This window comes from Lynx rufus, unplaced genomic scaffold (assembly GCF_022079265.1).
Source record: "Lynx rufus isolate CCGP_SWC_20201006 ecotype Redwood Valley unplaced genomic scaffold, mLynRuf1.p SCAF_16, whole genome shotgun sequence".
NCBI classification, from domain to species: Eukaryota; Metazoa; Chordata; class Mammalia; order Carnivora; family Felidae; genus Lynx; species Lynx rufus.
This window is the reverse complement of record NW_025814830.1, coordinates 5,795,338-5,823,057: the sequence shown is the minus strand read 5'-3', so window position 1 is coordinate 5,823,057 and position 27,720 is coordinate 5,795,338. Positions and strand designations below refer to the sequence as shown.

General features: G+C 60.2%; 2 protein-coding genes across 2 annotated transcripts in view; both read right to left on the bottom strand.

The window, feature by feature from the left end:
* Nucleotides 1–12: 12 nt before the first annotated feature.
* Nucleotides 13–22,216, bottom strand: NAPA (NSF attachment protein alpha). The gene is made up of 11 exons (XM_047077743.1): nucleotides 21,993–22,216; nucleotides 13,335–13,414; nucleotides 10,635–10,751; nucleotides 5,968–6,014; nucleotides 4,526–4,603; nucleotides 4,245–4,300; nucleotides 4,057–4,141; nucleotides 3,222–3,326; nucleotides 2,101–2,169; nucleotides 1,660–1,710; nucleotides 13–777 (listed from the first exon to the last, which is right to left on the bottom strand). The coding sequence occupies exons 1-11, from the start codon at nucleotides 22,088–22,090 to the stop codon at nucleotides 676–678; spliced, it is 888 nt and encodes a 295-aa protein (XP_046933699.1). The 5' UTR covers nucleotides 22,091–22,216; the 3' UTR covers nucleotides 13–675.
* Nucleotides 22,217–26,865: 4,649 nt separating this feature from the next.
* The window catches only part of ZNF541 (zinc finger protein 541), a 41,701-nt gene continuing 40,846 nt past the window's right edge, over nucleotides 26,866–27,720 (bottom strand). Inside the window, exon 16 of the mRNA XM_047079145.1 lies at nucleotides 26,866–27,719. Coding sequence (XP_046935101.1) covers nucleotides 27,557–27,719 — 163 coding nt within the window. The 3' untranslated portion in view covers nucleotides 26,866–27,556. The remainder of the gene's footprint in view (nucleotide 27,720) is intronic.

The window sequence follows — 27,720 nt, the reverse complement described above, 5'->3', positions numbered from 1 at the left end:
AGGAAGAGAGACTCATGCGAAGTGTTCTTTTTTATTTTTCTTTCTCAGGCCAGCTGCAGCTTCCGACCACAAAACCTCAAAGCACTAGGGAAGGAGCAGATGTCAGGGTGGGCGCGGGGACGGCCCTCTGAGCTCCAGGGCCTGCGGTCTATCCTGAGAGGTCAGGGCTGCAGGACGCCGTGGGGGTTCCTGGCACCGGAGGGGAAGGAGCCCGCCCCCACGGGGAGAGCAAATCTCAGCGGCTACGTGTGCTCAGGGCTCGGCTGGAGGACAGGTGGGAGAGACCGAAGCCAGTCTCGCGACTCAGCCGGTCAGGAGGCGGGGGACCAGATGCTGACCCCCCATCCCGGCGGCACCCACAGCAAACAGGTCTGTGTCAGAGATTCTGTGTTTGGGGTAGAGAAGGGCACCTCTGGGGGGGGGGATTAAATAAACGGGCAGGAGGCGAGGGGGTGCAGCGAGAACAGAGGGGGACTGTCCGGCCGGCAGGCCCAGCCTCGGGGGCCCCGCGGCAGTGCTGAGCCCGCACCGCGGCTTGGGGAGACTCCTCTGCGGGAAGGGAGGGGAGGTCTCGCAGCCAAGGTCTCAGCCCCACGTCTCTGGGCTCACGCGCTGGAGGGGCGCGGGGGTAGAGAAGACGGGGCAGGAGGACGGGTGCCAGGGGGTTGGGGGCGCTTAGCGCAGGTCTTCCTCGTCACCCTGGATCGTCTTCTTGATGCGAAGCAGCATGGTGGTGAGCCACTGGTCCAGCCGGGAGATGGAGTCGTACTCCTTCACCTGCGACACAGCAGGGGAGGTGGCAGAGGGCCCTGACGCCCTCCTTGTCCCCAGTCCCAGGTTCTCTGGGTGTTTCCCGGCCAGCCTCCCTGAGGAGGAGCGAGGGGAGGGGGGCTCCCTCTAAGGCTGCCTTGAGGAAAAGAGAGGATTTCTGCGGCACGGAACGGTCCAGCTTCCTTGTTTTCTGGGTGGGAAACAGGCCTGGCCGCGTGAGGGCGGCCTGTTCCGGACGCCACGGGGATGGGGGCCTGTCGCCCTGCCATGGCCCTGCTTCTCCCTTCTCTGTGGCTGATCCTCCTCGTGTCCCACCCACCGCCCGGGGCAGGATGGACCGGAGGGACTCTGGTCTCTGTCATCGGTAGCGGTGTAGGATTCCTGAAGGGCCCCCAGGAAACGTGATTGACAGACGCAGCCCAGACGACTGGATCAGGACCTGACCTGGGCCCAACAGAGTTCCAGAATGTTCAGAACAGAGTATGGAAAGGAAGAAACACCTCCGTGGGGTGGTTCTGTCACGGAGGTTGGTGCTGGAAGAGGGAGCCCTTCCACGACGCGTCCCCCTCCCTCCCTGCTCCTCCCAGCAGCCCACCTGGGGCACCGAGCGCCGCAAAGACCTTGGCCTTCAGGGGCAGACACACACGGGTCTGCATCCCAGCTCTGCCCCCAAGGGGCCGAGGACGAGTCCCCGCACCTCACTGCCATCATCTCTAATGTGGGGAGAACACCTCCCTGTACCTCTGGGGCTCCTTGGGAGAATTCTGGGGTGACTGGACAAAGGAATTCACAGCCGGGGCCGGGGACAGGGCCGGGGCCAGAGAAAGGGTGGGTGGGATTCCCAGGAGAGTGTGTCTGAGGAGGGCGGGCCCCGCCACGGCTACTCACCGCTTCGGTGTAGCCGTCAATGTTCTGCTCCTCGTGGGCATCTAACAATTTCTGCAAGAAAGTGGCAGGCAGACGGGTCAGGGGCCAAGGCCGGCCGCGTGCCTGACCTGGACTGGATCCACCCGTTAGATCCACGCCTGACCCGGCGGTGCAGGTCAGGGGGCTCCCGTGCCGGGAGGAAGGGGTAGCTTCCAGTCCTGCCCCGTGCGTGTGCATGCAGGCGTGCGTGTGCGTGCGTGAGATCACGCGGCCTCCCGGCTCTGCCGTCTCCGTCGCCACCCGAGCCTTACTTTTCCCAGCTAGAAAACGGAGGCCCACACGGCACAGGAGGGAAAACAAAACAAAGGAGACCCTTAAGAACCACCGCACGGGTCTCGGCAGTTACGGTGACTGGAGCCCACGGCCGCCCTCCCCCCTGCCCCCAGCCCACCCAGCACTCACTTTCATTAGCGTGCACTCCCGGGAACCAGAGAATGCAGGGAACAGCTCCTCATACTTCTGGACGGCGAGCTAAACGTCACAAGGGTGGAAAGAGGGGACGAGCTCACGAAGAGGGGCCATCGGAGCCACCGGCCTGGCAGCCAAGGGGACCTGGAGACACCTGGCCCCCGAGTCCTTCTCTGTGCCCCTCCCCCAGCGTCACCTGGCTCTGTGCCTGGCGGCACCTCCGTGGGGCTGTGCTGGGCCAAGCGTGGCTGCGGTGACAGCTCGTGGGGAGGAAGCGGGAAGGGTTTCCCAGGCCGGTGCCCAGGGCAGGGGGCAAACACCGACCACCTCGCAGGAGTACCTCCTACGTGCCAGGGCTGGTGCTGGGCACTTCTCAGTTAACCACCATGAGGCCCCGGGGAGGGCCACGTGACGGGGACCCCCGTTTTGAAAGCGGGGAAACGCAATGACCTGCTTGGGGCACAGGGGACGTGGGGGTGGGGGCGGGGACGTGGACCGGCCCGACAGCAAAGCCTGAGCTCTCGCCCACAGCGGGAGCGGGGGCTGGCGGCCGGAGACCCCAGGAAATGCCGAACCCGGACCCCGAGGACTCCAGCTCCTCCTCCGGCTAGGCCATTCCCTGCCCCCTCAGCCAGCACTGGCTCCGCTCTTGCCGAGAAGCCCTGAAAATGGGTGGTGTGGGCACACGTGCTACAGTATAAATCATGACTCTGGGAGTCAAAGATCTGGAATCCAGCCCTGTGGCCTTGAATAAGGGGCTCCGGCCTCAGCATCCTCAGCTGTAGAACGGGGGTAACAGTGGTGCCGACCTCAAGGGACGCGGTAAGGACCCAAAACGTGCTCTCATGGAAGAAAAAGCCTGGCACCAAGTGAGCCAGGAGCCGGGCAAACTCAAAAGCTACGGAGACCGGGCGCGTGACAACAGGAACAGAAACACGCCAGTGAGAACGAGGCGTGCCATCCTGTCCTGCCCACAGCTGACTGCAGGCACCAGACGTGAGGGAGGGGCTCACCCCTTGCCAAGGGGGGCCTCGGCCTAATGACAGACCCAGGGCTCCGGGGTGGCCACTGGGAGGAGGGGGAGGCCCTGGGTGGGCCCACGGGGCCGCACTCACCTTGGCATTGAGCATGTCAATGCAGAAGTGACAGAGGGCCGCCTTGAAGAAGTAGTCCTTGGCGCTGTACTTGAGGAGGGGGCTGTCCATGGCATTGGTTCCCACCTGTGCGCATGTGCAGGTGGCACCATAAGCTCGGGGCTGGCAGCCGGGGTGGGGGGGAGGGGGGGACCGGGGTCAGTGTGTCTGTGTCCAGGCTGAAGCCCGGTTAACCCGAGACACCAAGGGCAGGGAGGCCGAGGACCAGCCCAGAGAAGTCAGCCAACGGTGTGCGGGCGGCCACAGAGCAGTGTGTGACAGGGGGGTGGGCTGCCACAGGGCTGAAGCCAGGTGTCCGTGGTGCCCACCCCCCCCGCCCCGCCGAGGCAGCCGAGATGACGAGATGACAGGGAGGCGGCGGCCCCACTGTCAGGCCCGAGGGAGGCAGACACACTGGTGGGCAGAGGGCGGCAGGAGGCGGGAACCTGAGAGCCGGCGCCCGCCCCCCTCTCCTCCAAGGCCAGCTGCCTGCCTTTCTCTTGGCCGCGCGCTGAACCTACCGGGACAGCCTGGCCTGCCCCGCCCGCCCCGCCCAGCCCAGGGGAGCCTGCACACCCGTGGGTCGCTCCCTTCCCGTCCCCCCCAGGCCTCTGCTATTCTTCCCGTTCCCTGGGCCTCCCAGGAGGCTCTCCGTGAGACGCGCACAGGGGAGAGGGCACAGGGGAGAGGGCGGCGACACCGCGGGGAGTGGTGGGTGGAGAGGTTTTGCCAGGGAGGACAGGACGAGCGCTGAGCGGCGCTGGGGAGGTAACGGAGGGAGCACCGTGCAGGGACGACGGGCCACACCTGTCCCCACCTGCTCATAGATGTCAACAGCCTTCTGATACTGTTCCAGCTGAGCCGCATAACCAGCCACCTTCAGCAGGCACTTGTTGGCTGAGCTGTGTGGGGCGGGGACAGAGGCAGAAATCGGTGGCGGTGGCAGTGTTGGGGGGGGGGCTTCCAGGGGGCTGGGGAGGGCGGGGGGAGCCCGCTGCCCGGTACCTGTTGGACTCCTCCCCTTTGTAGTAGTCTGCAGACTGCTCGTAGTGGGCGATGGCCTGAGGAGACACGGGGAAGCGATGCAACCTTTGTCCGCCAGGGGCCCGGCCCTGCCTGGGGCACAGCAGGAGCCCCTGACCCGTGCTCGGCCAACGCCCCATGCCCCCTTCCGGGCACCCGGGCACCAGACGCCTCCCCCAGTGGACGCGAGCCCCGGCCCAAGGGGCCCCAGCCGCCGCAGCGCTCCCCCGGCGGCCAGGCAGGGCCTCCCGACTCTCCCTCACCTTCTCGATGTCCACCAGCTCCGTCTCGTAGATCTCAGCGATGGAGATGTGGTGCTTGGCCGCGATCGTGAATCGGCCCTGGGTGGGATGTGGGCAGGGGCCATCTGTGACGAGGGACGTCCCCAGCACTGCAGCCCAGCCCTTCCTTGCCCCTCCAGGCCCCCGGAGCCGGGGATTTCCTGCCCCTCAGCCACCGGTGAGGTGTGCATGAGAAGGCACCGAGGGGCCCTAAACAGGAGTGTCCAGGGAGAGGCCTGGTCTCTGCACTGGCCCGATGCGGTGACCCTGGGCAAGCCCCCCACACGCAGCCTCCGTGTCCATCCCGTCCACAGGGGCACAGGTGGGCGGGGCAACGCCAGAGATAATGTGGGTGCACAGGTACCTGGCAGAGGCCCCGGCCTGAGGAAGCGCTGGACAGGGGGCCCAGATTAGGGGAACGACCAGCCCACAGTCACCCAGTAAAAGCCCTGGAGAAAGTGGGTCCGAGCATCCACACCGCACGGGAGTTTCTTGGCCTCCCATTCCCCCCGTGTGGCCGTGGAGACGGCCCCCTCACAGGCCAACAACCCCCAGCTTCCCCCGCAGACATGCACGGCTCTCCCCAGGGATGGCCCTAGCTTCCAGAGGAGCTAAGCACAGGCTACCAGCTTCTACCTGGGGTGGGGGGCAGAGGGGCCCGCAGAACTGGGCTCCTGGCCGGCCGTTTGGCACACGGGGCTGGTCTACGGACACCCGCTTGCCAAGGGACATCGGGAAAGGGCAAAGCCCCGGGCTCGGCGAGGCCTAGTTTCGGGTCTCAGCAACTGCTGTTCGCAGGCACGTGTCCCTGGGCAAGTCACGTTGCTTGTCTGGGCCCCCCATCCCCGTCAAATGGGGTAACACTTTCCACCTCACAGGGCCGTTGCAGGGGAGGATTGACCCACTCAGCGGAGGGAATCTGGCAGCCGCTGTCGCCGCTCTAACTACAACACTCCAGTATGCTACTGGACCTGGTAGGGGGCAGGACCCGGTTCCGGCCTGGGGAAGGGGTCTGGCGAGACAGAGGCAGAGTGTGGAGCGGCAAAACGCGGAGCGGATAGGAGCCGGAGCCCGGTTTTGGTCTCTGGTCCTGGCTCCCTGGTGGAGCTGCCTCTGGGCCTCATCTGTCGTGGGGATGCTCCCCGGGGACAGGGCGGGGGCTGAGCCAGCTCTGGGCCCCACCTCCCCTCTGGCCTGCTAATCAAATGGGGTGCAGGAGGGGAAGGACCAGCAAGGGGAAAGGCCCCCGATAGCTGTAACTTCTACAAACGTAACTTCCCCTGTGCTGTGGCAGGAGCTGTCGGGAGCCAGGCCGGCGCAGGTGACCACCCCCCGCCCCCCACCTGCTCCTAAAGCTGGCGCCAGGGAGGGCAGGCTGGAGCAAGGTGTAGAGCAGGAGGGACGAGACAGGCAGTGGCCCTTACCATGTCCGTGTAGATCTCGATCGCTCTCATCAAACAGTTAATGGCCTCTGTGGAGAGAAAAAGGGAAGCAGGGAGAAATGAGAAAGAGAAGTTATTTCAGCAGAAGCCAGAAGGAGGAGGAGGAAGAGGAGAAAGCAGGGCAGGTGTTCCGCTGTGCCCTCGTGGCCATGGCCGTGGCGGGAGGGGAGGTGAAGGGACACCTGGGCCCCAAGTAACGCTCTTAGACTAACGTACCGTGCCGCGGACTGCTACCTGCTGAGGGCTGCCCTCTCCCTCAGGCTGCCACACTGCCACCACCTTCCCAGCAGCCCCAGGGACCGGACACGGTCAGGCTGACAGCCAGACTCCCATGGGTGTTTTGAGCCAGGCCCGCCGAGGCCGTGGCCTCCAGGACAAGGGGTCCTGGCCAGGGACGGCCAAGCCTGACACCCGAGGGACGCCCAGGTTCCACCCGGACTCTGGTACCCCGTCACTGCGGGACCCCGAGTCTGCCACGGTCCCCTGCACCTGCCTGGCCCCCATCTCTGGCAGGAGGGGGCTGGACACCGGGACCCCGAGGCCCCTCTGGCTGGAATCCCCATCATTTTCTCAGCATTCAGCACAGCCCTCTGTTCTCCCCACCCGCCTTCACCCGCCGCGTGCCAGCTCCCCACACCACAGGTGTCCCCAACGAAGCAAACAGCAGGGTGGCCCGTGAGAGACAGAATTCGGCTACCTTTGTTGCACCACCTGTTCCAAGACCTTAAATTCGGCTATTGCTTTTTTTTTTTTTTTTCTCTTTTGACACGTTATTTGGAGGAGAGAGAGCGGCATGAGTGGGAGGCACTTTCTAGCAGACAGAGATGAGCTCTCGGGCTGGATCTCTTTTAATGCGTCTCAGAAGAAAGGGTGCTGGGGGAGGTGCGGGGGGAAGGAAGAGAGCCCGGACAGACACGGGATGTGGGCTCCGTGCCGGGGTGGGCCTGGAAGGTCCCCCTGCCATCCAGGATACCCACAAGGCTCCTGGTCCACCCCCAAGGTCCCCCACGCTGAGCCGGGCCCGCTGGGCTGAGGGGCCACAGAGGAGCCAAGCCTGGCCTGCTCTCAGGGCCCCAAAGGTCTCATGACCCAGGGAGACAGGTGAGCAGGGGCTCTTAGCCTCAGACTGGGGCTGGGCCTTCAGGGAGTCCACAAGCTCCCCGCCCCCTAAGTTTACAGGCAAAAAGTGGGAGTGTGTCAGCTCTACTCTGGGGGAAGGGGTGTCTGCAGGTTTGATCCAATTCTGAAAGGCCTCTGGGGGCGCCGGAAGGATTCAGAGAACCATTCTGGTCAAGGATGGGAAGCAGCTGAAAGCTCAAGGCGCGAGAGAAGAAGAAAAGGAAGCAAAAAGGAAGTAGAAGAAGAGGAAAGGGAGAGAACGCAGAGGGAAAGGGAGAAAAAATACAGCCGGAAATAGTCTCACTTTAACACAGGTGCATATTTCGAAACAGAGCGTTTCTGGATCTGACGAGCCAGCACCGGGCCGCGACACAATGATGAAAATAAGGACGACAAGGAGCCGGCTCTGCACCTCCCACCCCTGCTTCATCCTCCAGCCCAGGGGGTGCCGGTGGCTCCCCCTTCTGGAACACCAGGGAGCCCAGCCTGGCACCTGGCCCAGGGGGCAAAGGTTGCTCCCGGTGAGAGACGAGCAGCCCAGGAGGGGGACCGGAGGCCCCCAGCTGTCCCCACGGGCCTGCTGGCACCAGGCTCGGTCCCTGCAGTGGCAGCGGGGGCAGAAGGCTCACCCCCCAGGCGGCAACACGGACTCACGGGGTTAAGTCCCCTTCACGCCTGCTCCCGGCTCAGGAATAGCTGTCCCTGAAAGCAGCGGGCTGCCCGCTGACGCCCGGGGGAGAGCGCCGGCAGGCAGGACACCGACAAACTAGATACAACCAGCTTATCTCCAGTCACCAGGACCCCACCGATGAGCGGCCGGCGCACCCCTGGACGGGAGCCAGCCCGGGATGGGGGTGGCGGGTGCCGTGACCCGGAGGGGAAGGCCTGGCTGAGGCGTACTGGGAGTCATGCGGCCGGGGGCCCCGGGCCCACCTCCTGTGCTCCAGCGGCCCCGCCGTCCGGCCGCACTTGCCCGTATCAGGCCTGGGACTCAGCCCGTCCCAGTGAAATGGGGGCAGACCGCAGAATCCCACGGGGAAGTGGAATGGGTTAAAAAGAGACGCTACCACGTCTAACCATGCAGTAGGCACCCCCGGGCCTGGCTATCAGGTGGCTATAGGAAATCGGAGAGCCGCTGACAGCTATGGGCATCACTCCCCCGCACCCCCAGCCACCAAGGGGGTGGGCAGGCTGCCCCCGGCCCGCACTCCGGGCAGACTCGCAGAGGGAGAGGGCGGTGACAGGCACCGAATCCTTTCCTTCCACCCTGGCTGGCTCTGGCAGGCCTCCTGAGCGGCCCCAGCCTCCTCTCCGGGGGAGGGCCCTCCGGGACTCCCGTAGGAGGTGCTGACACAGGACACAGGCCTTCGAGGCAGGCGCGGTGGCCGGCAAGGCCCCAGGGAGCTGGCCACCTGCTTGGGGAAACCTGGCAGGGTTCCAAGTGGGCCCTCCAGCTCTGTTTCACAAGGCACAGTGCCAAGAGGAGGAGGCTGGGGGAGGCCGGGCGTCTGTCTGACGGGAGCCAAGGGCCACCCCTTCCTAGATACTTATCACACACCAGGTGCCGCACCGGGCAGGTCCGCGCGTTCTTTCACACTCGGTCTCTGCTTCGCCAGACCAGGAAACAGACGCCCAGAGGATTAAGTGACCGCCCAAGGCCACAGGGGCACAGGCTCCGTTCACGCTAGGGAGACCACACTCAGCCACGCACTCTGTGAGCCACTGCGGGGGCGGACGACAGCGAGGCAGCGGTGCTGGGACTCGGCCCCAACGCCCCTCCCTGATTAGCACCAAGAACCTGGCACTCCAGCCGGGGAACTCAGTCCTGGCCCTGCCCAAATCAGGTCCCCTCCTCACCGTTGCCCCTCTCGCTCCCTGAAAGGTCCTTCCCACCCCAAATCCACCCCCTCCCCGCCTCAGCTCCCAGGGCAGCGAACCATGTCTGCTGATCCCTGGAGAAACCAAAGTGGCCTCTGGGCTCCACGACGGCCATGTCGGCTGCTTTCCCACTGGGGCAGGGACGCCTCGGCCACCCTCTGCACTTACTAAGGCCAGGCATGGGGGCCACAGCCCCCGGCCCAGAACCCAGCACCCAACGCACCCCCTGCCGTGCTGAGCCTCAGCTGAAAAAGCTCAGATCGAAAGCCAGGTGACGAAGGACGCGGCGTCGGGTGGGGGCCCGTCCAAGGGAAGGGCCGAGGTTTGTTTAAAGAGCAAATAGCACTGTGCACGTGTCACAGAGGCTGGCGCTCAACTCCTGCCCAAGAAACGAGTCCTTCCAGTCACCCAGGGGCAGCAGGTGAAGGCCCAGAAGCTAAGGCAGCTTCTCCAGGTAGACCGGTTTCCCCGGGGGCAGAGGAAAGGCTGAGGTGGGGAGTTCCCGGGGGGATGCGGGCGGGGAACGGACACAGACGTCCCTGGGTCGTCGTCACACTGTCCACGCAGCCTGCGGTGGCCCACCCCATCGCAAGGCCTCTGCTCTGGTTCTGGCCAGGCCTCAGCCCACCACATGACCCCGCAGGCCAACACCTGTGACATACCCAGCTACGGAGCAGTGACCGGTCAAGCCTGGGGACACAGAAAAGCCACTTGGTCTACACTGATCAAATCCCCGACTGGGAACTAAATATCCCCGGGTACGGGTAACGGATCCGCCAACAATTCCCCAGCGCTCGGGTGTGGCCCGCGCTCACCGATCCGTGCAAACACCTCTCTGACTCTCTTGGGAAGGACAGGTCTTTACTCCAAGGTGCGGCACCTCCTTTTCTTTCTTTCCTTTTCCTTGAAACATTCACATGTTCCCTATTCTCTTCTGAGAGCACAGCGACAACGAGGGGTCACTTGAAGAAAACGTCTTCACGCTTGCTAAAGTGAAAAAGTTAGCCACCTGTGTCTGGCACCAGGATGAAAAAAATGAACTAAAATTCCAGCTCCACAAAACCCCAGAGCCTGGTCCCCGCTGGGCTGTGGGACAAACGGTCTTCTCACCATGAGTCAGTCCCAAACCGGGCTCCTATCCCCAAACACTCCCGCATTTTAAGTAACTTGTTCTCTGGCAACCGCATCTCGGGCTCCGTTCTGATTCCCCCCCAGCGTGTTGGGAAGCCAGGTCGGGATAATTTCCGCTCCTTTTTCGGCATCAACTCCTACCTGGCCGGTCTTAGAACCCCTCCCACCCCCTTCTGCATGTTAATTCTGACAACAGAACAGATTTTCCTCTCTCCTTGGCATGCGGCGGGTCTGCAATGTAACTCCCACTCCCAAATGCTCCCGGCTTCGGGAGGGAAGCGATCGGCTGCGCACACCGAGCAGCAGGGGGAGGCGGAGGCTTGGAGCGGGATGCAAATGCCAACCGGAAGGGAGCCAATTCTGAGGTTCAAGCCCAAGCGTCTGCCTGCCAGCCTCCTGCCAGCCTCCGGCGTGTGTTGGCCCCTGGAAAAAACCGGAGCCTCACGGACACCGGAGGGCTTCTCCGGGGAGCGCTCGGCTGGTGCGCGGGCGGCCGGGCCCAGCGTTGCACAGAGGCTCACCTTGGGGGTCAGCTTTCTTGAACGCGTTGCCGGCGTCCACGAAGCAGGTGGCCGCGTCGTGTTTGCTCTGGAGCTGCAGGTGCAGCTGGGCGGCCTGGCAGAAAGCGTTTCCGGCAGCTGGAACAGAAAAGAGTGAGCTCAGCCTTAGCGGGGCTCCGCTTATCAGATGCCGCTCAGACACTGCCCTGGGGAGGCGGCTCTCTCGAGAATGCAGAGGGGCCCCCGGGGGGGGGGGCGCGGGGGGAGACAGGCCTGGGTTGAGCTGAGGTGGAGGCCTCGACTTCGGGCCTCCTGACCCCGGGGCCGAGGCTCCGGAAAGTCCGTGAGGTGGACTTGGAGGAAGAGGGAGGCCCCTGAGCCCTGGGCGTGCAAAGAGACGGCCAGGCCGAGGCCAGCTAAAATCCCACAGCCCTGGTCCCAGCCTTTGCCGAAATTTCCAGGGCCACCATTTCTAAAAAACCACAGAGAAGGCAGGCAGGGCCGAGAGCTATGAAGGATATACAAACTATCGCCAACTAAGCCCAGCAGTGGCCCCATGGGACAGCAGGAACTCGGGGACAAGTGCCCATGGGCAGAGGGTAGCAGGGAAGCCCAGTCTGTCCCGTCCTTAGTCGCACCAGTTGGAAGCCATTCTGGTCACCCGTCTGTCTCCTAAACCGCCTTGTGGCGTGCAGGAGACCACGGGATCTCTCCTCCTGCAGGGCTGGAGAGTGGGGGTGCGGCTATGCTAACCAGGGAGATCCAACCCCCACCTTCAGCTCAGCCAGCCTCCGCCTGACCCCATGCTTCCCTTCATCCTCCTCCAGCAGGATCCGAATCACAGAATTCCTGAGCCGGAAGGGGACCAGAGGGCCTGACTCCATCCAGCAACTTCAGAGCAGCAGGAAAGACAAAGCAGCCCAGGTTCTCAGTAGGCAGGATTTATCATTTTGCAGGGCTTGAGTGCAAACTGTCCAGGAGAGTAGCGTCATTGGAGAAAAATGAAAAACAGCCCAAGGCTTTTATTTGAACAGCTAGAGGAATAGGGCGGGAGTAACAAATTTGAGGGGCAAAGTACCATCTATGTGACTGAAAAATAAATATCCTGGGGTGCCTGGGGGGCTCAGTCGGTTCAATGTCCAACTTTGGCTCTGGTCACGATCTCACAGGTTCGTGGGATGGAGCCCCGGGTCAGGCTCTGTGCTGGCAGTGTGGAACCTGCTTGGGATTCTCTCTCTCCCTCTCCCTCTCTCTCCCTGCCCCTCCCTGATTCCAGCTTTCTCTCTCAAAATAAACTCTAAGACAAACAAACATTTCTTTCTCTGATGGCACCCGATCAGTTCGGGAGCGTAAAATTATCCCTGGCACGTGGCTTTACGCACGACGTATTTTGTGATAGTTCAGGAAGAACTCTTGCCGTTTCCAGGAAACCAAAAGCATCCTCAGAAAGCGAGGAGATCCGTCCTGCCTGGGGCCCGTTTCAGGTTTCGTCTCCTTCTGGTCAGCAAGTTCCTCCCTGGGTCCCAAACCTGAACCTGTCTTCACTCAATTTCCTCTACCCCGTCTTGCTGACGCTCCAAGCTGGAGGCCTCTGGCAGCTCCCAACCAGACTTTCCGCCTTTCTGGCCTCTAGGGGCCCCTCCCTGCCTGCCAGCCTCTCTTCGGGGGAGCCAGCCACGCTCCAGCCTCGCCGGGAGTCTGACCACAACCTCATGGCCGAAGCCAGAGGGGCCACGACTCCGATCACACTCCACCCACCAAGCGGAGGCGCACGACCTGGGACGCTCTCTTCGGGCGGATGCCCTCCTCCAGCATTAAGCGACCTGACATCGTCAACCTGCGTCCTCCCCTAGTCAGAGCGACAACACAGAGAGGGCCGTGGGGGGCACCTCCTCGCTGCTCCTGAAGTTTGCTAATCTGCTGCCCAGAGTCCTCTGTGAGCTTTCCCTCCACTCCGAGGTGGGAGGCAGTGCAGCTAGCAGGAAGGACACACGCGGCACTCCCGGCCACCACGTCTCCGGGAGTCCACACGACGGCCCCGTGGGGGTCGGGACCACCGTCCCTGTGGTCCTACTGAGGAGGAATCACATTCGGAGACGTCGAGTAACTTCCCCAGGGGCACACGGCCAGTCTGCGACCCAGACCTAGGTCACACTGGCTTCAAAGGTCACAGAGCCAGCACGGGGGCAGGTTAAGTGCTCCACTCCCGAGTCGGAGCTCTGCCTTCCGAATTCTCACTCCGTCACTTGTTAGGCGTGGGGCTGGGCGAAGCCTCCGTTTCCAGCCACGGGAACACGGACGGTACTGACCCTCACAGGGCTGCTGTGCCGATTCATTCGATCACAGAATGCACGCCTGGCGCTTAGGAGCGCGCTCCACAAACGGTTAACGATTACTGTTAACTGAACCACTGGAATGGACCCCCGAGCCTAGAATTCAGAAACCCCTCAAAGAGCAATCTGGATCCGCTAATCTATCTATCCTTAGCCTTAGAGACCTCTCTCCAAGGTCTTGTGACCCAAGTAAAATAACCCAGTGGGCTCAAAAGGAGCCAATGGCAGGCCGATGGGCTTCTGAGGCCAAAGACGGCGTAGAAAGGTGGCGGGGTTGGGGCAGGGGGGTGGCGCTGCAAGGCTAACCCCTGGGTCAGGCCTTCGGGACTGGAAGCGGAGGGAAAACCGGAGACTCGACCACGAAGGAGTTGTAGCAAAGATCACATACCGCTCCAGTTTTTGGCCATTTTGAACATGTTTGCTGCTCGGGTGTAGATCTCACAGGCTTCCTCTATTTTGGATGAGCCTCTGGGGAAAGAAGGGGCAAGATGAGACAAACCTGTCTGGTGTTGAAGAGCAAGCAAGCATCCCGCCCCGGGGCCAGTGCAGACGCGCCCCCACCCCCATCACTTCCCCAGGAAGCCCGCTGCAGCCCAGGCCTCCTCTGGGGGCTCAGGGGAGACCGCGTCCGTGGCCTCCACTCCCTGGAACAGAGACACACTCGCTGCCGGGGCCCTCCTGGGGGGAGGCGTAGGCCACCCTCACTCGGGGAGGGGGGGCCTTCCAACCTCCCCGTGAGCCCTGCCTCTGACAGTCTCTTCCCCTTCCGCTCGGTGACCACGGGTTCCCAGGCTCTCTGCAAATCCTTACCCCCACCCCACCTCTGCCAAGAGACTGCAAAGCATTCTGGGGGAGGAGCCCAGCTCTGGATGCCTTGGCCATTTCCCAATGCCTTAATCCCATGGCTCGCACGCTGCGGTTGTTCAGCGTAGACCTCTTGACCCTACACGTGTGTCATTACTACTGCAGGACTGAGCAGATGTACGCAAAAAACTAGCCACAGCATTCTTCTCGAAGGTGGGGTCTACGGGAACCCTACAGAAGGGGGGGGCCAGGCGTGGCAGACAGGTTTAATCACCACGCACGCACGCCTCACTGGTACTGTCTGAATTCTTTATCATCTGCATACTTTATCTATTAAAACGTACAGGGAAGAATGCAAACAAACAAAGTACTTCTCTTTTTAAATGCCAAGACTTACATTTGGTTCTGTGGCCCAGCAATGAATTACATTTCTGCCAATTTATCCCAAGAAACTAAATCAGAAAAGTTGTAAGGATGTTCAGTACAGAATTATTTAAAATGGCAAAACCACCTTCAAAGAACTTATTGTGTAAGAGTAGGGGCCTGAGGGGCACCTGGATGGCTCAGCAGATTGAGAATCCGCCTTCAACTCAGGTCACGATCCATGGTTCCCGAGTTCGAGCCCTGCGTCGGGCTCTGTGCTGACAGCTCGGAGGCTGGAGCCTGCTTCAGATTCTGTGTCTCCCTCTCTCTCTGCCCTTCCCCTCCTCGTGCTCTGTCTCTCTCTCTCCCTCAAAAATAAATAAAAACAAAAAAAAGAGTAGAGGCCAGAGACATACAAAGGAGTACATTGAGGGGGAAAAAAAGAGCGCTCTGTTTGGGCAGTTTCACCCTGACTTCCTGATCTCCCACGCAGGCGGTGCAGATGAAGCTCTTCCTGAATTGGGGGACCCTTCATTAGAACCTCGTCTGAGTCCCCACCACGTTTCTGTCCTTCCACCTCCAATACTGCAACCAGGCTCAGCCCACGAGGTCAAGCTCCCACCGCCCACATCAGCAGTAGAAAAAAAATCCCACGCGCTCAGTTCTACCAAATGGATTTCAGATTCTCTCTTCGCTGACATCAACCAGTATTTTGTCTTGAAGAAGAGAAGACGGGTATTTTCCAGCAACAAAGCCACACAGATCATTTTCCCTGTTGCCCCTCTCCCGTGTCCGCTGGCCCTGGAAACTCGCCGGCCCCAGCTGTGGCTGTTGGGGGGGCCTCCCGTGGAATCTGGGGGCACGCCTTCATTCTGCACCGCTAAGGCAGAAGGTCCTTTCCTTCGGGTCACCGGAGCTGGTCACGGTAATCAAACCAGAGCCTCCCAGCCACCCTCCCCTGAAGATTTCCCTCAGGGCTGGGTGCGGCCTGGAATTTTCAAACAATGGTCCTAGGTGATTCAGAAAGATCAGGTGCGTTCGGGAGGGGAAAAAGCTGACCTGGACCCATCGCTTTAGGTGACCTAGGTGACCTGTTCCGAGTCAGGCTGTGTCAGCTGGTAGACACCCCTGGTCAGGCTAGCTAGGGCTGGAATCCAGGGCCCGGGATTCCGAATCACAGCAGGTAAGGGTCTTCTTTAGATGAAAAGTCTCTGCCTGCCGGGGCTGTGCCGATGCCGGTCCCCTACCCTCCTACCCTCCGCTGCTCCACAGGAAGCGCCCCGAGGACTGCCCTCCCACACTCACTCTGCACGGTTCCGCGGTCTTCCCTGGCCAACCTCACCCCAGCTGGCCCAACACACCTTGGGCTTGGGGCCCCTGCTTGGAGTGACTTCTTTAGAACCCACTCTGGGCCTTGGAGAGGCGAAGAACCTTCCCGGGCATAGGGTCCTTTGAGGCCTAGCTACAAAATCCTCTGGGGGACCTTCTCGGGAATATTGTCTTACTGAAAGGGGATGGACGTGTTCACCGACCGAAACCCTAGGTCTCCTCATCCCATGGATCCCCTGGCTCATCCTTCCCTTCTTTGTGGCAACAGTTAGGTTCTATCCAGATTCAGACGTGCTCTGAAAAAAACCTCGGGCTCCTGGATAAGCAGAAATGGCCCGACCCACCGAGAGGCCCAGAGCCGGGTGATCAACAATGAACAGTCGGCCCCAGCTGGTTTGTTTCAGCTCAGCGGGACAGAGTGAACACAGAACACAAAAGCCTGTCAGCTGCCGGCCTGAAATTCTGTGATTCCACGCCAGGCCTGCTCTGGGTCAACCATTCTAACCGCGGACTGGGAAAGCCAGAGGGATTAAGGTCTGCTCAGGCCTGCCTCCTCCCAGTAACTTGGGGCCTGCGATGACAGGGGGATCCCCTGGAGTCCCATCCCCTCCGTTCAGAAATGGAAATGGAGCTCTCAGAGGGGGCAAGTGACTTGCCTAGGGTCACTGGCAGGCCCTGAAGGAGGAGCCATTCGCACAGCTGCTTATTCACCTGGGGAACAAACACGAGCCATTCATTCCACTTATTCCGTGCCAGACGCTGCAGATGACAGCAGTAAACAAAGGAGAAGGACCTGGCCCTCAGTAAACAGGAAGTCAGCGAGGCGATGCGAGGAGTAAGCAAGCACAAGGGGGACTGGGGGAGGAGGGGGTTCCCTGGTCAGGCACATCAGGGCCAGCCACTGGGAGGACGTGAGATTTCAGCTCGGTCCTCGAAGGTGACTAAGGAGCCACCCACGGAAAGAGGGAAGAGCATTCCGGACAGCAGTCACACAGCACGTGCAAAGGCCCCAGGACAGGAACAAGCTCGGCCAGGTCAAGGAACAGCAGTGGGCCAGGATGGCTGCTGCGGTGCAGGGAGCGGTAGGAAATGAGGCCGAACAGGCAGGTTGGGGACCCCCGTGCCGGAGGCCAGGAGAAAGGTCTGGGCCCTGTTCTAACGCAACAGGGAGGTCTGTGGCAGAGAGAGTGACCAGGAGGAAGCAGCCCCCAGCTCCAGCGCTCTAGCAAGCTGTCTCCCGGCAGGGAAACCTGCGGTTTACTCCAGGGCCTCTCGCTGAGGTCAGGTGGGCTCAGATCCCTCACGGGAGCCTGGCAAACTCTCGGCCGGAAGAGCCCAGGCCTTCTCCCGTGCCTCCTGCAGGACATCCAGAAAAGCTAGTTGGGCAGGCCTCTCCTGAAGAGCCCAGCGGCAGCACAGGCGACAGCTGACTGTCCCTCCCCCACCGACCTCCCCCAAGCTGCCTCTGCTTCGCTCTCCCCATCGGGCGGCTCGGCTCCGAGCCACGAGCCACGCCACGAGCCACGCCGGGAATAGAGGGAACTGGTTTGGACCGGCCTGGTGGAGGGCTGTCTATAATTACCCACTCGGCTCTGCTCTCTGCCCCCTCCCCAGGCAGAGGAAGCAGTCTCCGGGCTCCCAGGCGCAGCCACCAACCTCCAGCGACTGCCATATGGAGAGGGGAGCACCGTGCCAGCAACGCACAGAAGGCCCGGTGGGCCGCGGGCCAGGGGGGGTCCGCGGGGCAGAGCCTCCCGGCTCCTTCCTCTGTCCCCTGGGCACTTCCTGCCTCCCAGCATCGGGCCACCCGCCCCACCTGCGCTCTCCTCCGAGCCTCACGAGGCAGGGCAGGTGGGTCCCCTTCCAGGTCCTCCTCACTCCCCGCAGTGCCACAGCCACTGGCCCTCCGTCGGCGCCTCAGTTTCCCAGATCCTCCGTCGTCCTGAGTGGGGACGAACGGACCCCAAAGGCCCGTCCCCACCCTGACCTTCTCTGCCGTTCTATGTATCTTCTCTACGTTACCATGATGACCTAAAGCACCCTGCCTGAAGCAGCACCGAGTTCCTCACAGTAAGGCTTTGGGTATTTTACTCCTGCTTCACTGAGGCGGGAGCTGAGGCTCGGACAGGTCAAGGGGCTTGCCCAAGCTCACGCTGCCAGATGGTGGCAGGGACCAGAAACAGGACTCGGGTCCTGGAGATCCGGTCCTGCCTTGCTTCTCACTCACTCACGAGATCTGGGAGGCTTCCTTCCCTCTAACTTCTGGAGAGTAAGAAAGGGGGGTGGGAGGGGGCAGCTGGGTGAGTCGGCGGGTTGAGCGTCCAACTGAGGCTCGGGTCACGATCTCTCGGTTCGTGAGTTCGAGCACGGAGCTGGCTTCGGCTCCTCTGTCCCCTGCTCTCTGCCCCTCCCCCTCTCGCTCTCTCAAAAATAAACATAAAAAAAAAAAGAGAGAGAGAGAGAAGGTGGACAAGGTCCCTGCCCGCTCTCGCTTCTCTGCCAGACTGAACAGCCAACGCCGCCGTGCGGATTTCCCTCACCCACAAGCAGACTCTGCTCTCTGCTGCAGCCACGCCGAGCTGCCGCTGGGCAAGGGAGGGAGTCATTAAACCAGCCCCCCCACGGAGCCCCCCCCCGTCAGTGCCGCAGGCAGAAGGAACACTGGAAAACAGGGCCAGAGCTGCGGGATCCCTGGGCAGCTCCTCCCATGCCACCTGCAAAGCTGAGCCGCTCGCTGCCTCCCCGGCTCTGCGGGCACCACCTCCTCCGGGCCTCGTGTGTCTGAGCTCCTGCGGGCAGAGCCCCGCCAACACAGGCCCCAGGAACGACAAAAGAATAAAGTGTCACACACACTAACTGCCCGGTTCTGACACCATCGCAGGACACTCTTGTGACATGCCCGTAACAGATGGAGAGCAGAAACAGAATGGACCCGGGGGTCGAGAGACCCGGGCTGAAATCAGTTTCGGGCACTTTTCATAACTGTGGGACCTCGGGCTAGCGATCCCAGAGCCTCAGTCTGTTGACCTGTAAAATGGAGGGAACGGAACCGAACCGGGAAGAGCCTCTGCGGGGAAGAGGGACGACGCGTGCTCAGTACCTGGCACCGAGGCCAGAACAGAGCAGGTGCTCAAACGGCTGCTATTACGAGGAGGAGGAGAAATCCAGTCCGAGGGCTGCCGGCCACCTGGCAACGGGAATTCTAGAGTCACCTGGGGTGCTGGAAAAGCCGGGGGCTGTGATGAGGCCTGGACTCAAAAGCGGACTCCCGGCTCGAGAGCCCCGGTTCCCTCTGTGTCTGGGGGGAAGACTCCGGACCTGGCGGGGCTGCTGGAAGCACGCGGGCACCTGGGAGAGCGCCCACCACACAGCAGGTGCTCGGCTGGGCGCTTATCAGGCTGGCAGGGAGAGCACGTTCTAGAAACGTTTACCTAGCTCCAATCTCGGTGTGGGTTTCACCTCCCCCGCGACCCCCAGGTTAGCCAGGAGGGGGGGCACCACCTTCTGGTTTCCACAGAGCCCGGGGCCTCCGACCCGCCCCGCTCCTTCCCACGTCCTGCTGAAGGTGCGTATTTACGGGCCACTGCTTTCCTGTGAGCTCACAGGCAGGGGCCGACGTGGCCCGGCAGGTCCCCCTCTGGTTCTCGGACCGACGCCCCTCTGCGCCCCAACATGACTTCGCTGTAGCCCCAGAACCGAACGTGTTTCCTTTTCTTACAAAATGTTTCTCAAAGGGCTTTGTCTCTCAGCCGTCCCGTCCCACCCAGGAACACTGGAAGTTCTGCACGAAAGCAGCAGTCCCCTCCGTCAATAAAGGCAGAACCCCGGGGGTGCAGCCGAACAATGGCCGGGTAGCCCTGAAACCTCGCATCCCCTTGGGAGAGACTTGTGCTCTGGGTCTGGGCAAGGGACACCGAGTTTTCAGCTGTGGATCCTGACAGCTGGCAGGGCTCCTGGGGGTGGCTGATGCCTACAGGCGGTTTAAACGGGAACTGATTTGTCAACATTTAATCTGTAGAAATGCGCTCTTTGTATACCAAATCCCCTGACATCTGTACGTTTCCAGCACTTCTAGCTCAACTTCCAATAAGATACTTAATAATAGTAAGTACTCAAAACACAGAAATCAGGCTCATCGCTTCACATGCAACCCTATGAGGTAGGTATCGCTATGGTTTTCATTTCACAGACGCAAAAACTTCCTACCAATGGTAGTATCCAAGTGGAAAGAAGTTTTTCTCTTGGATTTTGGTCAGCAGGGGATGGGGGGCAAGGGAGGAGGCGTCAGGGCCAAGGAAAAGCCCCAGGGAACGGAACCACCATTTGGAAGTTGTACAGTTCCAAACAGGGCACAGCAGGGAAATTTCTAGATCCATCTGAAGCCCTGGGGCAGGAAGAGGGAAAAAGCGTATCTACCCCATCCCCGATCCTTTTCCGCAATTTGTGCTTTGCTCAGGAAATCTCCATCTTTTTGCTTCCAGAGTAGAAGTTTGGGCTGCTCCCCCATTCCCTACAGCTCCCTTCCCCAGGTCTATGTGCACTGGCTGGGTCGAGGGGGGGAGGAAAGAGCCAGAGGAAGATATACAAGGAGCTCTGATCTACTAACTGGCTGGTACTGCCTCCCTCTCGGGCTGCTGGTGCACAGAAGCCCTCTAGCGTCTGGGAGCCCAGAAACAGTGAAGAACAAAGAAGGCCCTCACGTCTAAGGATGCGAGGTTGTCTCAGATCCCAGGTGGGGGCTGTCCTACTTGGCCCGCTGACATGAGCAGAGACCTCTCAATTTGGAATGCCGTCACTCCTGACGGTTCTAAAAGGGGAGGGAACCGCATGAGGGATGGGCTGAGCCCCAACACTCCCTTCTCCGGTCCCTGAAGCCACTGGGGGGCCTTGAGAAAAGGCAGCTGTGAAATGCGGAACACACGGAAGCCTGGCTCCAGAGGGGCGGGGGGGGCCAGGAGAGAGGGCTGGCCAGGAGGAGTCCTCCCGGCTGACCTCTTGCCATGCTCCCAGCTCTTAGGCTCTGTCCGTGCCTCTGCCTTCGCCTTGCCCACTCCTCTCTCAGCACCGTCTCAACTGCTCTTGGCGCTCGAAGGGTCTGGGATGCACTCATTAAACAGCGGGAGAAAACTGCCATGTGGGGCAGGGAGGAAGGAGGAGTTCTGGGGTGGGAGTTCCCTAACTTAGAAATTCCTCTTAAGTTGGCCCCATCTTTCTTAAGTGTAGCGTCCAGAAACGGGCACCAGCCTCAGGGAGAAACCAGTGTGGCAGCAAGATAGTTTTGGGATCAAACAGACCAGGTCTCCTACTTACCGGGGAACCGGGCAAAGTAATCTGTCCAGCCCCCCAGGGATGTTGTGACGGTTCGATGCAAGGACGCAGGTGAAGTGCCTGGCCCAGGTCTGACTCAGAATCCGAGTACTTAATAATAAATATTACCTGGTGTCATTACCGTCACTGCCTGCACTCCCCGACCCAACTTCTCCCCCACACCAGCTGCCGCGGTCCTTTCTAAAAGGCAAATGGGAACCGTCCAAGATCGGCCCCGTTATGGACTGTGTCCCCCCGCAAATTTCATGTGCCGACATCCTAACCTCCAAGATGATGACATGAGGAGATGGGAGCTTTTGGGGGGTGATTTGGTCACCTCCCAAAGGGGGAAGTGCCTTTAGAAAAGAGACTCCAACACGCTAGTTCACCCCTTCCACAACGTGAGGACGTGGTGACGGGGTGGCTGTCTACAAGGCAGCAGGCCTTCACCGGACATCATATCTGCCAACATCCTGATCTTGGACTTCTAGCCTCCAAAACTCTTTTAAGAGTTCAATTTCTGTTCGTAAGCCACCCGTTCTAGGCTATTTTGTTATAGCGGCTCACACGGACTAAGACAGGCCCCGGGAAAGTCCTCAATGCTCTCCAGCACCTCACGTCCAGGTTCTTTCTCCGGTTCATGCAGCTTTCTCTCAAGCGCCCTCAGACGTCCCAGACTTGGGCGCCCCATCACTCCCAGGATCACCTTGGCCCCGACCCTCTCACCATCACCCGGAGCTCCTGCAAATCCGCTGCTGCGAGCTTTGGAGAAAGGTCAATCCCTCGGGCAGGTGTCCTCAGTCCCGGGCCCACTATGCCCGTCAGGTATCCTTCGAATACGTTCTCTAGAGCTCCAAAAGACTTCTTGACCCGGCTGCTCTCCCAAACCGATCCCCTTCAAGGCCTCAGGTCATGTTCCCTCGGCCCAGGTTCGCTCCGGCCTCTTGGCCCATCTTCAGCCTGGGTCCTCTTACCGCCTCAAGACGGTGTTGCCCGTTTGGACGTCCTCAGCCTACGGCCCTCCCACCATCTCGGGAGGTCTCTCCTCAAACCGAGCTCCCACAGCCCGGGCCCCCTGGCCCTTGGCCGGTGTCCCCTCTACCACTTTAGACCGTGGCTCCTCCTCCCGGAATCCCCTCCGTTCTCTAGGCTCGGGCCCTGCGACTCTACTCCGCCGCTTCGGGCCATGACTCCTTCGTCCTCTCAGCGTAGGTCCCCGCCGACCCCTCGGCGCGGTTCTTACCCAAACAGGCCCGAGAAGAAGGACTGCGAGTTCTTCACTTTGCGCTCCGCCTCGGCCAGCAGCGCCATCGCCTCCGCTTCTTTCCCGGAGTTGTCCATGGTGGCCGCAACGGTACTCAGCAAACGGCCGGACCCGGGCCCACGGGGTACTCAGCCGAGGCCCGGCCGCGGTAGTCAGGTCGGGGGAAGCTTAGCGGGCGGCGTTGACGTCGCACCGGCGCGCGCCGCCTGCTGCCCGGCACCATGTGATCTGCGCCGGCCAACCAGCGGTCTGGTAGCGAGGTGCGCCCCTGCCGGCCACGCCCCCACCGGCAGGCGCACACGGCCCCGTGACTCACCGTCTCCAATCGGCGAGCCGCAGCTTCAACGCTTGCGCAAACAGCCGCGTAGGACACCCCACTCTTCCTGGTGCGCCCTACGATATCCCACGTGGCTCGCATAAGCCAATCGTAGTCCCCACCGCCAAGGACCCGCCCCGAAGTGCCCCCTCTCTGGCTCCTGCTCCACCAATCAGCAGCATCCTCCGTCTCGGCCGGTACCTCCCCGCGGAACTTGCGCCCCAGTCAGCTGACCACCGACCCTCACGTGACAGCTCCGGATCCAGGCCGCAAGATACGCCCCGCCCCTGTACGGGTTTGACAGGTCTCTTGCGCACCTCCTAGGCCCCGCCTCCGCGCCTTATCTCGCGTTGTTCTTCACTGGGAGACGCGTAAGCGGTGATGCATCCGCACTAGCTTTTTTTTGTTTTTTTTTTGCGCCCTCTGCCGACGGATACTGAAACTGGATACTTAGACGGGGAAACAAAACTAAGCAAGGGCTGTCTCTGGTTTAAAAACAAACAAACAAAAAAGCTGTAGCAAGCGTATCACAAATTCAGACACCCAGAGCCCAGATCGTTGTTTTTTTTTAAATTTTTTTTTAATGTTTATTTAATTTTGAGACAGAGACAGAGCATGAACGGGGGAGGGGCAGAGAGAGAGGGAGACACAGAATCGGAAGCAGGCTCCAGGCTCCGAGCCATCAGCCCAGAGCCTGACGCGGGGCTCGAACTCACGAACCGCGAGATCGTGACCTGAGCTGAAGTCGACGCTCAACCGACTGAGCCACCCAGGCGCCCCAGATCGTTGTTTTTAATACCATTGTCCAGTAAAAGGAACCAGGGCTCCTTGATAAATGGCTGCTGTGAGGCTTGGGCAGGAAATTACACAGGATGAACCTGGAGCATCTCGTAGTGCCAAAAGGGAAATTTCGTGTGTCATACACACACACAAATGGTAAGGTATGTCAAAGAGACAAAGGAGCCAGCTGGAAGAGCGGCCCGTGGCCAAAGCTGGAACAATTCGAGCGATACAACGAACTAGGAAGAGATTATAATCCAATGTATAAAATATCCCCGAGCCCATGTTGGTTTAAGTGAACGGTTGAACAAATAAAATGGGGAGAACAGACAAATATTTCATGCAGAAGAGCTCCAAATAATTTATGTAGATACTCCTTCCTCGAGAAGGTGAAGCGAAACTCCTCACTCCTTAGGGGACTGTTCGCAGTGATTTCCCTCCAGAGTGCAGTGTGGGAAAGGAATGGGGAGACCAAGTTTCCAGTGGAGAAACCTGCATTGTCAGCCAGGTGCTTGAGGTGAACACCTACGGTTGACATAGTGTACTTTCAGTAATGAGAAGCCGGTGGCACTTCACCTCTGTGGTCTCTCTCCCCATCTCTCCCCATCAGACAAATCCCAGTTGAGGCACATTCTTGGAAATACTTGACCAGGGTTCTCAACACTGTCAAATCACTAAGAACAAGGAAAGTCGAGAAACTGTCTCAGCCAGAGGAGCCTACGGAGACACGACTATTAAATGTAATGTGGTATCCTGGGTGGGATCCTGAAGCAGAAGATGAATATTAGGTAAGAACTAAGGAAAGGTGAATGAAAGTATGGACCTTAGTTCAAAACAATGTGTCAATATTGGTTCGGTAATTGTAACAAATGTGCCACAGTCATCTAGGATCTTAGTAACAGGGGGAACTGCCTATGGGGTATATGGGGATTCTCTGTATCATTTTCAGCCTTTCTGAAAAATCTAAAATCCACTCTACTAAGATTCTTTTTTAAAAAATCTAAGTTCTTGGGGGGCCTGGGGGGCTCAGTTGGCTAAACATCTGACTTTTTAACGTTTTTATTTTACTTATTTTTGAGACAGAGACCGCATGAGTGGGGGAGGGGCAGCTAGAGAATCCCAAGCAGGCTCCACGCTGCCAGCACAGAGCCCGATTCGGGGCTCGAACCCACGAGACTGTGAGGTCATGACCTGAGCCGAAACCGAGAGTCGGACGCTCAACGGACTGAGCCACCCAGGCGCCCCTAAGCGTCCGACTCTCGATTTCGGCTCAGGTCATGATCTCATGGTTGTGAGATTGAGCCCCGAGTAGGGCTCTGTGCTGACAGTGTGGAGGCTGCTTGTGATTCTCTCTCCCTCTCTCTGCCTCTCCCCTGCTCCTGTGTGTGCACGTATGCGCTCTCTCTAATAAACTTAAAAAAAAAAAAATCAAGTTCCAGGGCCCTGAATGACTCCAATTATGAATGTGTGTCAGAATACAGGAACATGCATTTTCTTACAGGACTCCCAGCTGATTAGGATGCAGACGATTCAAGGCCCGCCTGGTGAGCAAACGATGTTACCTGGAGGTGGGGCTGGGGTTTAGCTGGGGGAGGGTGGCAATTCACAAGAAACATTTGCGCTCTTCTTACGTTCGGAGGCTCTCCTGGGCCGCCCACTTGTGGTTGCTGCTGTATTCTGACCGCATGGCAGGTGGAGGTGAGTCTGGATTACCACAAGCCGTTTCGGTTCCGTGTCTGGCCAAGCAGCCCTATCGTAAACGCTTCTGCTTGTTTCAAGCTGTTAAATTTCAGGGTGATCTGTTATGCAGCAATGGATAGCTAATATACCACGCCACTGTTAGGCCAGCGTTTTTCATTTCCAGAAGGTTAGCTTGGTATTTAGGGTGGGACCCAGACCACGATAGCGATGGCGGGAGGACACATTAAATAGCAGCTGCTCAGTTCCCACGGTGCACCCTGCCAGAGGCTTCATTTCCATTTTCTCACTTAACAGATACGTGGCGGGAGGAGGCGCTCTGCATCCCATTTCACAGAATGAGAAAACCAAGGCTGAAACAGGGAAAGTGACTTTCCCAAGGTCACAGAGAAAGGAGTCAGGGGGGCACCTGGGTGGCTCGGCCGGTTAAGCGTCAGACTCGTGATTTGGGCTCAGGTGGCGATCTCACGGTTCATGAGTTCTGCGCACCCCTCCCCGTGTAGGTCTCTGCACTGACAGTGCAGAACCTTGCTTGGGATTCGCTCTCTCTCCCTCTGTCTGCCCCTCTCCTGTTCTCTCCTGTTCTCTCAAACTAAATAAACTTAAAAAAAAAGTCAGTATGTAAATTCCGGCTGGTAGGATGCCTGAGCCCCTTCCCTTAGTCACAATGCCGAAAGGGCTTCACACTCCTTGCTCCTTGGCTCCCCCTCCCGGCCCATCTTTAAGACTTACTTCGCCGCAAGCTGGCCCCTCTGTGGAGGCTCCTGGCACCACCCTCTACACAGCTCCCCGCAGCCCCTCAGAACACAGCACACGGTGTAACAGGCACGAACACACCTCTGACGTGTCCCTCTCGTCCCCATCTGACTTCATGGCATCTAAGCGGGTGCCACGCCCCGGAGCCACCATGGCAGCCTTGACCGGTCCTTTCCCTCGCCGCCTCTCCCTGTGACGGGAACCCGTCACCAAGCCGGGGTCTCCCCCCCGAGACGCTTGCCATCCCGCTGCAGCCCCGACCACCACCTTCCCTCACCACCACGTCTGCTGCTCAGACTCGCCACCCGGCCTCCTGCCAGCTCCGCAGAGTCGCCGGAGGGCCTTTGGAACACTCGCCACCAGCTCCCGCGGCAGGGTGCGCTCCTCCGTGCCGCCCGCCGCCTGGAATCCAGATCTTGGCCCCAGCGGCCGTCCGTGTGGCCTTCCCTGGCCACCCGCCTGCCACAACACCGTGGTCGCTCCCTAGGACCCGGCCCCCTGCTTCATTTTCCTCATGTCACTCTGTGGACACAAGGTCCACCTGCCCGGTAGCCGTCTCTGCTTCCTCTTCCTTCCTGGCAGACAGAATCCCCGTTCTGATCCGGTGGCAACAAGCTCAAGGGATCCCCTGGTCCTGGTGACAAACCCTGAGGGTCCAGGAAAACTGGGGACATTTTCCTTCCAACCGCCAGGGCTCAGCTGAGGAAGAGCTTGGGCTACACCTCTGCCAGTGACACAGGAGGGGCATGCTGTCTGGGGCTGCTATGAGCTTTCCTGGCTCTTCAAACGGGACACAAGGGGGGCGGTGCCTGGGGGGGGGGCTCAGTTAAATGTCTGACTTCGGCTCGGTCATGATCTCACAGTTTGTGAGTTCGAGCCCCGCGTTGGGCTCTGTGCTGACAGCTCAGAGCCTGGGGCCTGCTTCGGATTCTGTGTCTCCCTCTCCCTCTGCGCCGCCCCCACTTGCGCGAGTGCGCACACGCTCTCTCAAAATCAATGAACATTAAAGAAAAAATTTTTAAAATAAAGGGACACAAGGGAGGGTCGTGCTCTCTTCCCCACCCCCTCCGAAGGTCTGCCACGCCGAGGCTGGCTGCCACTGGCCGTCCTGGATCTCCCGGCTGAGCCACCCCACCACTGTATGCCCCGATTGCTGAACCCTGTGGTGACCTTCCTGCTCCTGTGGCCGCGAGCAGAGCCACGGCCAGTGTCTGCAATCGCCTTTTTATTTATTTATCACCGCTGCCTTCCCGCTCCTAGAACGCAAGCTCCACGGGGAGAGGGACCTTGTTCCTTGCATCACGGTGGCCCCGTTGCACGGACCGGGCGCTGCCTGGCTCATTGGGTGCCTGATAGGTGCTGGCTGAACGCGCGTGTGAGGCCCCCAGCTCCTCCTGGGCAGGAACTCCGCTTACGCATCTCCGTGGCTCCAGTGAGAAGCCGGGGCTCGAAACTCTGTTGGATCAGCAGGCCAGGGAAGCCAGAAGCCAGCCGCTCAAGAACCCAATTTAATAAGACTTACAAGTCGACACGTACCAAAAAAACCTAACCATGTACAAGTCCTTGCCAGACTAGGGACTGAATCTGGAAAGCAGAGAGACTCCCCTGGGGAGGGGCCCCAACAGGCCGGAGATCTGAAGGTATCTTCCCACTGATTCTCTACATCTCGGCCTTCTCTAACAAATGTAACCAAACCCCAAAACTGAGGCTAAGATTTAAGAGCTACCCAGGCCTGCCTCGCTCCCTCCCCACGCCTCCCTGCTCCGGGACAGAGGAGAACTGAAAGAAGGGGAGACACTATCAAGCTAAAGAGCGTGGAGCCTCTGGCACCGGCCGACAGGGACGTCACCGCGGTCTGGCGACTGGGTGCTTCTCCTGCCTACTTATGGCCAAACGCCCACCGTGTTTCCAAGCCGGGCTGGCCACTGCGGGACGGTGACGGTGGGGAGGAGGCAGAGGGGGGCCCCAGACACCCCGGAGAGGCACCCAGGCGTCACCACTGCAGGGGCCCGATGTCGGCCCCCATCTCCTCCTCCTCGTCCTCCTTCAGCTGGAAAGGCTTCACAGGCCACTTCACCCGGACGACGGGCTCCACGTGGTCCTGAAGCCGGTGTCGCTTCATGTGGGCGTTTCGACTCTTGATTTTGTCGAACACCC